General features: G+C 47.0%; 1 protein-coding gene across 1 annotated transcript; it reads right to left on the reverse strand.

Annotated features, from left to right (window-relative positions):
- Positions 1 to 3,752: 3,752 nt before the first annotated feature.
- LOC117850592 (bidirectional sugar transporter SWEET13) lies at positions 3,753 to 6,264 on the reverse strand. The gene is made up of 5 exons (XM_034732450.1): positions 6,051 to 6,264; positions 5,340 to 5,376; positions 4,814 to 5,186; positions 4,585 to 4,704; positions 3,753 to 4,470 (listed from the first exon to the last, which is right to left on the reverse strand). Exons 1-5 carry the CDS (start codon positions 6,100 to 6,102, stop codon positions 4,243 to 4,245), a joined length of 810 nt encoding a protein of 269 aa, XP_034588341.1. The 5' UTR covers positions 6,103 to 6,264; the 3' UTR covers positions 3,753 to 4,242.
- Positions 6,265 to 11,716: the final 5,452 nt, after the last annotated feature.

Genomic DNA, 11,716 nt, shown 5'->3' on the forward strand with positions numbered 1-11,716 from the left:
GGCCCGGCACCAATTGGGATCAGCAAGAACGTCTCAGTAAGTGCAAGGCACTGGTGACAGCTAGGAGGAATGAAAAAGTTTTGGCAGTTGGAATCCCAGCTTGCTGCGCGTTGTCATGGGGTGCTGATTGGTGACAGGACGCACGAGAACCGCACCGCGAGGAAGAACGGCCGGAGCAGGAGGCTGCGCGGGGGGAGAACCGTGAGCACTCGCCCGACCAGTCGGAGTGCACGCCCGACCGATTGGAGAGCTCGCTGGCGCGGTCGGGGTGCTCGCCCGACCGATCAGAGAGCTCACTGGCGCGGTCGGGGCATTGGCCCGACCAATCAGAGCGGTCGCCGGTGCGGTTAGGGCGTTCGCCTGAGCGAGCGGAGTGGTCGCCAGTAGGGTCAAGGCGTTCTCCCGACCGAGCGGTCACCAGTGCCATTGGGGTGCTCGCCCAACCGATCGGGGAGGGCACCGGTGCGGTCAGGGCGTTCGCCCAACCGATCGAAGCGCACGCCGTTGTTGTCGGGACGGTCGCCCGACAGAGCGGCATGGACGCCAGTCCGGTCGGGGTGCTCTCTTTTCTAATCGGGGAGGTCGCTGGTGCCGGCAGTGCTTACACTCGACCGAGCGAAGCGCACGCGGGTGCGGTCGGGGTGCTCGCTCAACCGAGCAGGGCGGTCGCTGGTGCGGTCGGGGCGCTTAGCCGACCGATCGAAGAGCTCACCGGTGCGGTTGGGGCGCTCGCCCGACTGAATGAGGAGGTCGAAGGTGCGCCGGGTGAGTGTCGTGCAGGCAACAAAGACGGTGCCAAGCCAATAGGGGGCGGCACCACATCAGAAGGTTCCAACAAAAAATAAAAGTCCTCATTAGCTAGAGGCGGTTGCTGCTAAGAAAAGGGAAAGGTAGTCTCATCAAACATGACATGGTGAGAGATAATGACCCGGTTGGACGAGAGATCAAGGCAGTGGTATCCCTTGTGATGAGCAGAATAGCCAAGGAAATCGCACAGGGTGGGGCACGAAGCGAGTTTGTGTGGCGCAGTAGCGAAAAGATTCGGATAGCAAGTGCAACCAAAAACCCGGAGATGGTCATAAGATGGCGGGATGCCAAACAGACCCATGTGCGCCGTGGAGGAGCTAAGGGTTTTTGTGGGTAGAATGTTCAGTAAATGTGTAGCAGTGTGCAGAGACTCAACCCAATAGGAGGGAGGCATACTAGCCTGGAAGAGAAGGGAGCAGACAACATTGTTGATTCTCCAAATCATGCGCTTGGCCCAGCCGTTCAGGGGCGATGTATAAGGGCAGAACATGCAAAGATGAAACCCGTGTGTGAGGAAGAAGGTGCGTGTGCTGAAGTTATCGAACTCGCGACCGTTGTCGCACTGAATGGCCTTCACAGTGGTGCCAAACTGAGTGCGCACAGAGGAGAAAAAGTTTGCTAGAGTCGCAAAGGTGTTAGATTTGAGACGTAGAGGAAACATCCACAAATAATAAGAACAGTGAGCAAATAATATTTATAACTAGATACATTGGGAATAGGGGACGTCCACAAATCGCAGTGAATAAGATCGAAATTACTAGACGCTCTAGAAGCAGATGACTGAAAAGGGAGGCGAGTATGGCACCCAAGCTGACACGCATGGCAGATGGTATGAATGTCCTTATTACAAAAAGGAATGACCAAAGCGACTTTGGACAAAACTTCATGGTAGGGATGTCCGAGATGGCAATGCCACACAGAGGAAGTGGAGGCGGCAGTGAGAGCATGGGCAGCAGGAAACCGTAGGGGATAGAGTGGTCCAAAGCTATTGCACCGGACGATTAGCCTCCAAGATACCAGATCCTTCACAGAGCAGCCAGCGAGATCAAATTCAATAGAACAATTGTTATCAGAAGTAAACTGACAAATAGAAATAAAGTTCTTAATAAGTTTAGGTGAAACTAGAACATTGTTAAGGGACAGGGAACCCAAAAAGTGAGCTACACCAGTAGTTGTCATAGGAAGCAAGCAACCATCACCGGCAACAATTGATGAAGGAAAGGGATACTGCGGATGAGAAAAATGTGAAAGGGTACCAGCATCTGAAGTCATGTGTGAGGTGGCACCTGAATCAAGATACCAGTTGATCGGCTGCGGCTGGTTGAGGGTCATGGTGCTGAACGTCGAGGCGAGGGACTGCTGATCCCAGGAGGAGGGTAGGCCCGTCATGGGATTGTAGAACCCCAGGGGCACCATAAGGGGGGCTTGAAGGCTCTGGAGCTGCGCCTGCTGCTGTTGAGCGTACAATGCCTGCTGCTGGGCAAGGAGGGCCTGCTGGCCTGCTGCTGAGACACTGGTGTGGGCACGGCTGGACGGGGAGGAACGGTGGCCTGCTACCAAGGGCCTGGGTACATCTGAATTATACCGAACCAGGGGTTCCAAAAAGAGGGCCTGGACTCCTGGGTGGTACCAGGAGCAGGGGCCTGGGCACCGGCGGCAGGGGCTTTGCTGCCGTTTCTAACTGCCACGCCGGCCCCTGTCCCGCTTCTGCTTGGAGGAGGGCCCCCTGTTGTTGCCCCCTTTCCCATCCCCGGAGTCGGAACGCTCGGCAGACTAGTGGGGAGGTGCAGAGGGGCGAGAGGAGGAGCCAATGTTGACACCAGTGAACAACACCGTGGACGGAGTCGAGGAAGGAGGCACCATCGTGAGCTCCTCAAGAAGCATATCGTCGCGGGCCTCCAGGAAGGAGCGAAGAGGACGAGAGCGCCGGATGTCACGGTCGACGGCAGCGAACTTCTCGTTGAGCCCGAGGATGATGTTGAGGATGAGGATGCAGTCGGAGACTTGCTTGTCGAGATCACCGAGGGCGTCCACCATGCTCTTGAAGTGGCGGCAGTTGTCCATAATGGAGAAGTCGCTCTGGACGAAGGTCCGGAACTTGGTGTCGAGGTAGAGGGCCCGCGTCTCCCGGTTGTCGAGAAACTATGTCTCAATGGCAAGCCAGGTGGCGCGGGCGGTGGCGCCTCGCTCGCTGCGATCCTTGACTTCGTCGACGAGGTCGGTGGCAATGGTGCCGTAGAGCCAAGACAGGACGACGCAATCCATCCGGCCCCAATCAGGTGAGGCCAGGGCGGGAACGTCATGGAGAATGTCATCCTACAGCAAATACTTGCCGACGGTAAGAAGAAACTGCTCACGCCACCGTGAGTAGTTGTTGGCAGCAGTGTCAAGGACGACGGGGATGAGACTCCGAATGTTCTGCATGGCGATGGCCTGGGCGTGCAGGTTGAGGACGGCAGTGGCCTCATGGAGCATCATGGCCTGGTGAGCGTCAGACGTCTAGTCGAAGAGGTCGGGGCTAACGTCCTCCTCTTCGAAGTCAGGCGAGGCACCCTTGCGCTCCTGGGTGGCGCGTGCCAGGGCCTCGTGAAGGCGGACGTCGGCGGCATCGCGCTCCTACGCGGCAGCGGTGGCCTCAGCTTCGGCCGTGACGGCACGGGCGAGGGCGGCGGCGCGGGCTCCCTTGCGGGCGGTGTGGCGATGAACAGAGCCGGCGGCGCTAGCATCAGCCACGCGCGAGGCAGCCTCGGCGGCGTCAGCTGCAGCGGTGGAGGACTCGGGCGACATGGTACCGGCCATGGAGGGTAGCGGCGATGGAGAGCCGTTGAGGGAGCAGCGCCGGCGGTCGGACGCTCTGAGAGCGGTGCCAGTGCCGCGCTAGGATGCGGAAGGTAAAGAATCGGGAATAATCCGGACTTGCTCTGATATCATAAAAGCAATAGGGATTGCGTGGAAAATAGATTGATTAGGGTATACAACATGTACAAATATATAGGCAACCCTTGGTGAGGTTTATAGAAATACAACCGACCAAGGGATAAGACTACCCATCCTAATCCATCTAGGGTACGGCAGGGAGCTAGCCTGGGCCTGGCGCACAGCCAGGGCCCATGTACACGTACAACACATACAACACACCCATCCTAATCCATCTAGGGTACGGCAGGGAGCTAGCCTAGGCCTGGTGCACAGCCAGGGCCCATGGCACAGCACATACAGCACATACATATCTTCTAACACTTCTGATAAAATTCTTATGGATTATTCATTGATCGAGGCGAACGAAATTCCTGGTTGCATGAAAGTATCTTGCTATAGCTGTAATTTTTGGAGGATAATAAAAGGCTATAAGGTGCGCCATATGGCTTGTGAGGTAGCAGGGTCTAGTTAGCAGCTTATGTGCTTGGATTCAACTCGACGGATGCATGGGCGCGTCTAGACCATGTTGACGGCTGGGCTGTGATGGCTCATCGCCTCGACCTTGCAGCTCCTGGGCACTGCCATCTCTGTGGCAGGGTGCACGTTGACGACGTGCTCCTCTCCTGCCGCCGGCAGCTTCCCGGCGGCTACCTTACCCTCGGGGACCAAAGGCGTCTTGTTCATGTAGAACATGTACAGCCCCATCTGGACGATTCCGAAGGCGAACCCAAGGACGTTTGGAAGCTGCAGAGATCACAATTTCTTATCGATTAGTATCAGTAAGATGCATAGTCAATTCACCAAATTAAACGTCTAAAGAAAGACCAAACAGATATATGTTAGAAATTAGCTAGTTACCGCGACATATTTGTCCTTGATGAGGAGGCCGTAGAGGAACCAGACGACGGCGCTGAGGGTGAGCGAGAGGGAGAGGGAGAATGGCATGTACTCCACGCTCCTCGTCTTGATCACGCGCCTCTGCACGTGCACAAAGCATGAGATGGCCATTAGCACGAGATCATCATCACACAACAGTACAGGATCTCGGTGCATTATTGCACTGATATATGGAGTGCTCAGTACTCACGATGATGCTGAGTGGCGCGACGAAGACGCCGACGGAGAAGCCGACGCAGATCCAGCCCAGCGTGACGATTCGCTTGTCACCCTTGAAGACGAGGAGGGTAAAGAGTAGGATAGCTCCGAAGAAGCCGACGTTGAGGCCAAGCATGATCTTGGCAGTGAACCACCTGGCTTTCTTGTCCGCGTAGACGAAGTACAAGATGACGTAGATGCTCTCGATGACGAAGCCGGCGACGTTGATGGTGATGAGCAGGATCTCGTTGGTTTTGATCAGCGCATAGAAGATCCACAGCATCGCACTGAACAGAGCCACCACGTAGGGAACCGACTGGAAACCCTCTGTCGACTTGCTCTTGTAGATGCGGTAGAACGTCGGGCTGCACATACAAAAATACAATGATCGCAAATATATATGGTTAATTTCAAAACATCAATTTTAAACGCATAGCAATGTCAACTTGTTAAGCTCCTTTTAAAAATAACTTGTTAAGCTAATATACGAAATGAGAATTTGGTGAGGCGGTACTTACATTGGGGCCAGGAAGGTCATGAAGGAGATGATGTTGCCTGCAACACAAATGGACGCCAAGGATCAGACGTTTGCAAAAGCTGGCAAAGAGCCCAAAGCTGGGATAAGATGTGATGAGGTGACAAGTTACATGTCCGGTCTTATTTGCCTTCTTTTGTGAGCAAAGATTGGTGTGGCTTTATTTTTATTTTTCGCTAGATGAGCTCTTGTGTTGTGGTGCACTATGACGTCAACACTACTACACAGCAGTAGCAGCAGTGGCCTGACTACGTACGTCACCCAACTGGCAAGATAGATGCTTCAAAAGGACTGATTGCTAGCTTAACAAGTAGTCTATGATAAGAAATGTATCGGCTAACAAAAGCATCGGTCAATCATGACAAAGGTGATAAAATCTAGTGATGTATGGCACTGGCACAAGTGAATATGATCAGTTTATGGCCACATGAAGCTTCTCACTTTTGGAAAATGTTTGGAAGCTGCGCAAGCTCACAACTACGTATAATTGATTCAACGCGATCACTGGATCGGTGTGCAACTCCCACTAAGTAGCTTGTATGTAGTATCATAGACTAGCAACTATGAAATGATAAGATGCTTCCTAAAACAAATTTATAGCAATTTGTAAAGCGCAACCGAGTCGAATAGAATTGAAAGGATGAGCGATTCATGGGCATGCAAACTCTTGTTTTGTGAAAGGGGTAATATTTACCTAGGAGGCCGAAGGTGAATGCCCAGGGATGCTGAAGAGAAAACCCAGCCATTTGTGATAAAAAAAATAGGTGTGAGATGGTGGCAAGAATTTCGAAAGTTCCAACACAGGCTATTTGGCACTTCTCTTCCTCTCTAACCCTTGGCCCCTACAGGAGGGAGGGAGAGCTCTGAGGAGAAGTGTTCTGTGTTGGATGAAACTCTTGCAATGATAGGCAGGCTGTTGGAGGCATTATATAGGCACGAGGTGGCAGTGTGGCACGCATGCTTAATTTGGTGTACGTGTTATGTCATGGAATTATGAAAATATCTTTTTCACTAGCTTTGGAGAAAGTTTTCTGGCCATGAATAACTAGGGTTTATAAATTATTGTATATTAATAGAAACAATCAAGGCCATTCCAAATGGCAGCAGCTTTGTGCACCTTTAGTCTATAATACATGGGTTAGTGCTAGGGTTGTACGCTTCGATTTGTTGTGAGCTGCACATGGATCTCTCCATCCAACTTTAAATTCTCTTGGGAGCGGTAATTAAAAGAGCTAGGCTCTGCACAACAGCAAAAGCACATGAGATCTTACCAACCACAGGATTCTGGACACAGGTTTACAAATCTAGCTATATGAAAATAATATCATTTATTTACATTCAAATTAATGACTTATGGTTATGATTTTGTTGTTACAAACATTATAGTATAAGAAAAATTAAGAGTCAAAATTTAGTTTTTCAGACCACATATGCCAAAAGTCAAACCATGCCTTATATTTTGGAATGGATGGATTACTACACAATATGTATCATGCTTTAGAACTATGTGATCAATATGTGTGCAGCTCGAAAATTCTGCAGCAAATCATGCAATATATTTACAGTTTGAAAAACCTTGATTTCTTTTCAGCTGTACTGAATTGTAAGTGTCAGGTGGTAATTATGAGTTCTGTATACGTAAATGTAATTCAGCTACAATAAATCCATGTCGGCATGTATATATAGTTTGGAAATGCCCATTTCTTTCAATTCTCCCTTCTCTCCTTTCCAACCAAAGATGCAGTTAGTGGGCATAGAGAGCTTTCCTGGCACCTGCTTTTCTTTTTCTGTACTGCTTGGTTTCCTATCAACTCAATGATGAGCACACTTAGCAAAGTGTTATAGGCATACTTAACATATTAAGGATTCAGTGTGCTCCTAATTAACATCTGATACACACCCAATGATTTCAAAATGAAATCATCAACTCTGTTATGTCGTTCTAAATATCGATGTTGTAAGATGTGTCTACTTTAAACATTTTTTGTTCCACTCATTTTTTTTAAAAAAATTATTTTTTATAATTTTTTCACTGATCACAAGAATGTGGCAGAAAAAGACTTATTTATCAAATGAAACATCATTATAAAACCATCATGTTGATTTTAGACACACACCTCGTGAAAAAATCAGCAAAGTTGCAGCTTGAAGTCCCAGCAGTGTTCAAAATAAAACATTTTCCCAAGGGTTTCACGGTAGCCTCTGATGAACATCTGGAGATAGTGTATTGCTCCTAACCATGACTACGTAATGGAGGCAAACTAAAGTGGTTGATTACAAATGGGCCTCGCGGTAGCAAAGAGTGGTTTCAAATGGCTCTCTTTAGGAAAGCTGGTAGCCAGATGTAGTCTGGACCACTGAAATTTCATCTCCTTTGCGTGCATGTACATCGTGATGATAATGTAAGATGTTTGTATACGCGTCCTTCGCATATGACATAATTGGGTGAGGAAGAGCTTGATTGACCGTGCAGGCAATCTCTCAACACCTTAATTTCGTCAATAGTTCTTTTTATGTTGCACAAGCCTTAATTATTTTCTTTCATGTTCCATCTCCTTCAAATGTGATGAATATCTAGAATTCTATTTTATAAAATTGGATCATTCTTTTTGAAAGACCAAAACTTATTGGATCATTTATTACACTATATCATTACCAGTTAGCCATGCGATATATACAATATAACGTTTTGATACCAAGCTGCTTCAAATTTGCTGTTAGAAGAATTCACTATTTGGCTGTGTGCAATCCAGCCTAATGTTATTAATCCTCCAACGAGGGTTGACCGGTGGAAAAAGAGAGTCTATTAAGAATGTAATGTACAGTTGGGTCTGCCACCAACTTGACGAACGTAGTACCTATAGCCCAAAAACGACTTACTATGTCTTTACAATTTATTTTTGGTTATTAAATACTTGTTACTTTGTTTTCCAGGTAAACTTTTCCATCAAATTATTAATGAACATATAATTACATGATTAATATATCTACATAGCCTGTGCCAAAAAAATAAAAGGCTTTTAGTCCGGTGGCTGCTCCGTGTTGAATAATATCGCAATACCATAATGATATTATCGTCGACAAAAATATTTATTACACCTTTCATGCAGGCACGGTTAAGAGAAAATTATTGGCTGAGGACCTGAGGTTATTGTAGCTAGAGATTGTTCCAAAACGAGGATTACATATATATGCCAAGCATTGGAGGTGGAGGTCACAAATTTGTGCTGACTGAGAAGCTATGTCACATATAAATGGTAGATAGACACTGGCTGTTTCCAAGTTTCTTGTAACTACAAGTTTCTCCAATTTTTTCAGCCGATTAGTGCCATGCTGTAATAATGAACAAAATGCAAAAAGGGGGTAAACTTCATCTGGAAAAACTACACAGAATGGCACATGAAAGAGAACAACTATTCCCTGGGAAAATGTTACTACTATATATGATCATGTAATCATTTATCAATACACATGCAGTAAAACGAGGCTGCATATATATAGACTAATTAACATACACCGTCCAAATCTGTGTATGGTTGGAGTCGATTGTCCCTGTAGGCCTGTACGTAGTCAAACAATTCATTCATGCCGATGGCCTCAAATATTTTTATTTCATCCTTTTTGTTCCGTGTACAGCAAACACTCTGCCAATATAGGTTCATTAGTAGGTTGACAAGGAGTAATCATAACTAAAAGAATCTTCCCTTCAAAAGCAAAAGAAGCTCTTAACCAGCTTAATTGATCATTCCAGGGTCTCCAGCAACAGATGCTTCGTCAGAAGATTCTTGTGACGCTGACGGGAAGCGAATATTCTGGTTTAGCGATGAACACGCACAGCTAATCAAATGGTCGCAGGAAAAGGAGATTTCTGCGGTAGAGTCCACCTCCGTTCTTTTGCGGTCTGTAGTTAATTTATAGTAATTAGGTTTATTATCTTGCACCTCAACAGGATCTCCAGGATCGTTTACAATAAAGAGCTTTGCTTACAACATCACTGTGAGCGGTCACCTTCACAGCTGCTATGTTTCTACAGACCACGATCTTGTGCGCACTAAATAGGATAGGCACTCTTTATGTTCTTTTATCCTTGTGATGTGAACTTGCCACTCTTTATCTTCTTTATTTATTAATTATTGGCCTTTTGTTCTTTCACTTTTCTTTTGCAAACATTTTTTATCTTTCGGTGGCTGTCACTCGAAGACAATATATTGACCTACAGGCTGGCCCTGCTTCGTCGTAAAAAAAAGGAAGGCTGGCGCGACTAGCTTACTAATATAATGGTGCTAATTTAATCTGAAATGGAAAATAAGCTTCAAAGAACGGGAGCGCGACTAGCTTACTATTCAGTTTTTTGTGGTGCCCACAGTCAGTTTTATGGGAATTTAAGCACCCCACGATCAGTTTATAAAGTACTATCAGCTACGTACAAAAAGTTTGCTTAGTTTGAGGTAAAGTTGTACTCAGCACTGTCGCATGAAAAATGCTGTAGGGGAAGGCTCATAAGCTAGCATCTAATGAAATAAAGAACTTCTTGTATGTTGTATAGTGCATGAATTATTGAGCGATGATATTTTTGTTAAATGGTAGACAATGAAGTTGTTTTTTATTGCTTTCCACAAAGGTGGGCCAAATGTAAGCTCCTAGTTGATATTAATGCATCAAATTAGTTGTATTGACAGTGAAATTGTACCTGACCTCTGAACTGCTATGTAGTATATTTAAGAACGAGAGCTAAATCAAATGGTTGCGAACAAAAAGGAAAACAATGCCTGTGTTTTCACACAAATCTTTTTTCACGGCCTATCTATGAAAACTAACACATTGACATTGCATCAAAGCAGGTTATATAGTTAGATAGAACATGTAAATTAATCACTGAAATTTCACCGTGATGTATATGACAATGGGCATTGATTTGTGCAGTGCAACTAAAACTTCAACTTTAATTGATGTAGCCCAAGAGTCTATGAATCCATATGCCACAAAATTAAAGCACAAATTCATTAGTTTTGAGTTTGCTATACACTACTGGAAAACTGAGCATTGGTTCTAACCCTTACATTAGTACCGGATCTAACGGCTAGTTCCCTAGGAGCCCCCCTTGACCCCCTTTAGTACTGGTTGGGGGTTTCACCCGGTACTAAAGGTTGCAAGAAGGGGATCATGAAATGGCAGAGGATGGAAGATGACATAATTGCTAAGGGAATAGTACCGCAGACTCTCGAATGGCTGGAGTGAGCAAAGCATTGGTATTATGCTCATGGCGGCATGCTCAATCCCGAAGATGGATCATTTGTGTTCAGCCAAGAATTAAGAGAAGCGGCTACGAGGCTTGTTGAGTTAATAAAGGCAACGGCTGAAGGATCTTTCATGCCTGATCGAGAGAAGGACGAGCTGACTATGGCACTAGGAAATCCAGAACACCCTGGATGTTGCCGAGGCAAAGGAGTAATTCCATGGAAGTTTGCCTTTCGTGAGCATATTGATTCCTACAGAAGTCATCAAAGAAGTAAGGCCGAACACGCACGAGAGCTATGAGGTTGCAAGAACACGTAGCTTTGACAGAGGCAAGAATGGAGGAAGCAATCGACCGGCGTGTGGCTTGAGCTCTTAACAAACAAGCCAGTGAACAAGCAGCTGCATCATCAGGGGCTAATGTCGATGTAAGCCCCTCTCATCGTCGAAGCAGCGTCGCTTCCATGGAAGCCCCAGTTGGAGGATCTTCTAACATAATTGAGGATAACCAATGCCACCTCATGGACGACATCACTGGGAGAGCCCCTTGTGATCTTGTTACTCCATGAAAAACAAGCTCATCGTGGTGGCTTATGGTGTGGTTGAACAACCAACACAAGGAAAAACAATTCGTGGCGTGGAGATTCCAGCTCGTGGTTACGCCAAAGTTGGGGTGGATCGAGTGGTCGACGGTTGGGATGACCTGGAACCGGAGATCCCTGGAGGTGACGGGGAAAAGAATATAGGAGAAGCCATTCATAGTTGGATTCTATAGTCCAAGCGCTACATAAGGATTACGCAGCCGTATCACCCGACCTTAAGATTATCTCCTCAAGGGTCAAGAGCAAGATCACCTACGCCATCTGCCAGGGCATCCTCTCCACTACGAGATAGGGATCCTAGCATGAGTCCACCAGCTGACAGGGATCCTAGCATGACTCCACCTCCTCCCGTTATGAGAAAGGCTACACAACGAAAGACACCTTCAGTTCCACCTACTATGGGTATGAAGAAGAAGTAGAATAAGCCGAAGGAGAAACAACCAGAGCCCAAGAAACCTTACGATATGACTGATGCGGAACTCCACTGAGGTTAAAGCTCACTTCGCACCAAAGCCTCCCGTGA

The sequence above is a fragment of the Setaria viridis genome, chromosome 3, assembly GCF_005286985.2.
Source record: "Setaria viridis chromosome 3, Setaria_viridis_v4.0, whole genome shotgun sequence".
NCBI lineage: Eukaryota > Viridiplantae > Streptophyta > Magnoliopsida > Poales > Poaceae > Setaria > Setaria viridis.

Bases quoted from the DNA above. Each gene is read 5' to 3' on its own strand.
- LOC117850592 (XM_034732450.1), bottom strand. From the start codon at position 6,102: ATGGCTGGGTTTTCTCTTCAGCATCCCTGGGCATTCACCTTCGGCCTC. The intron at 5,377-6,050 runs GTAAATATTACC...TTTGTGTTGCAG, and splicing joins ATTCACCTTCGGCCTCCTAG to GCAACATCATCTCCTTCATG. The intron at 4,471-4,584 runs GTAACTAGCTAA...TGATCTCTGCAG, and splicing joins TCAAGGACAAATATGTCGCG to CTTCCAAACGTCCTTGGGTT.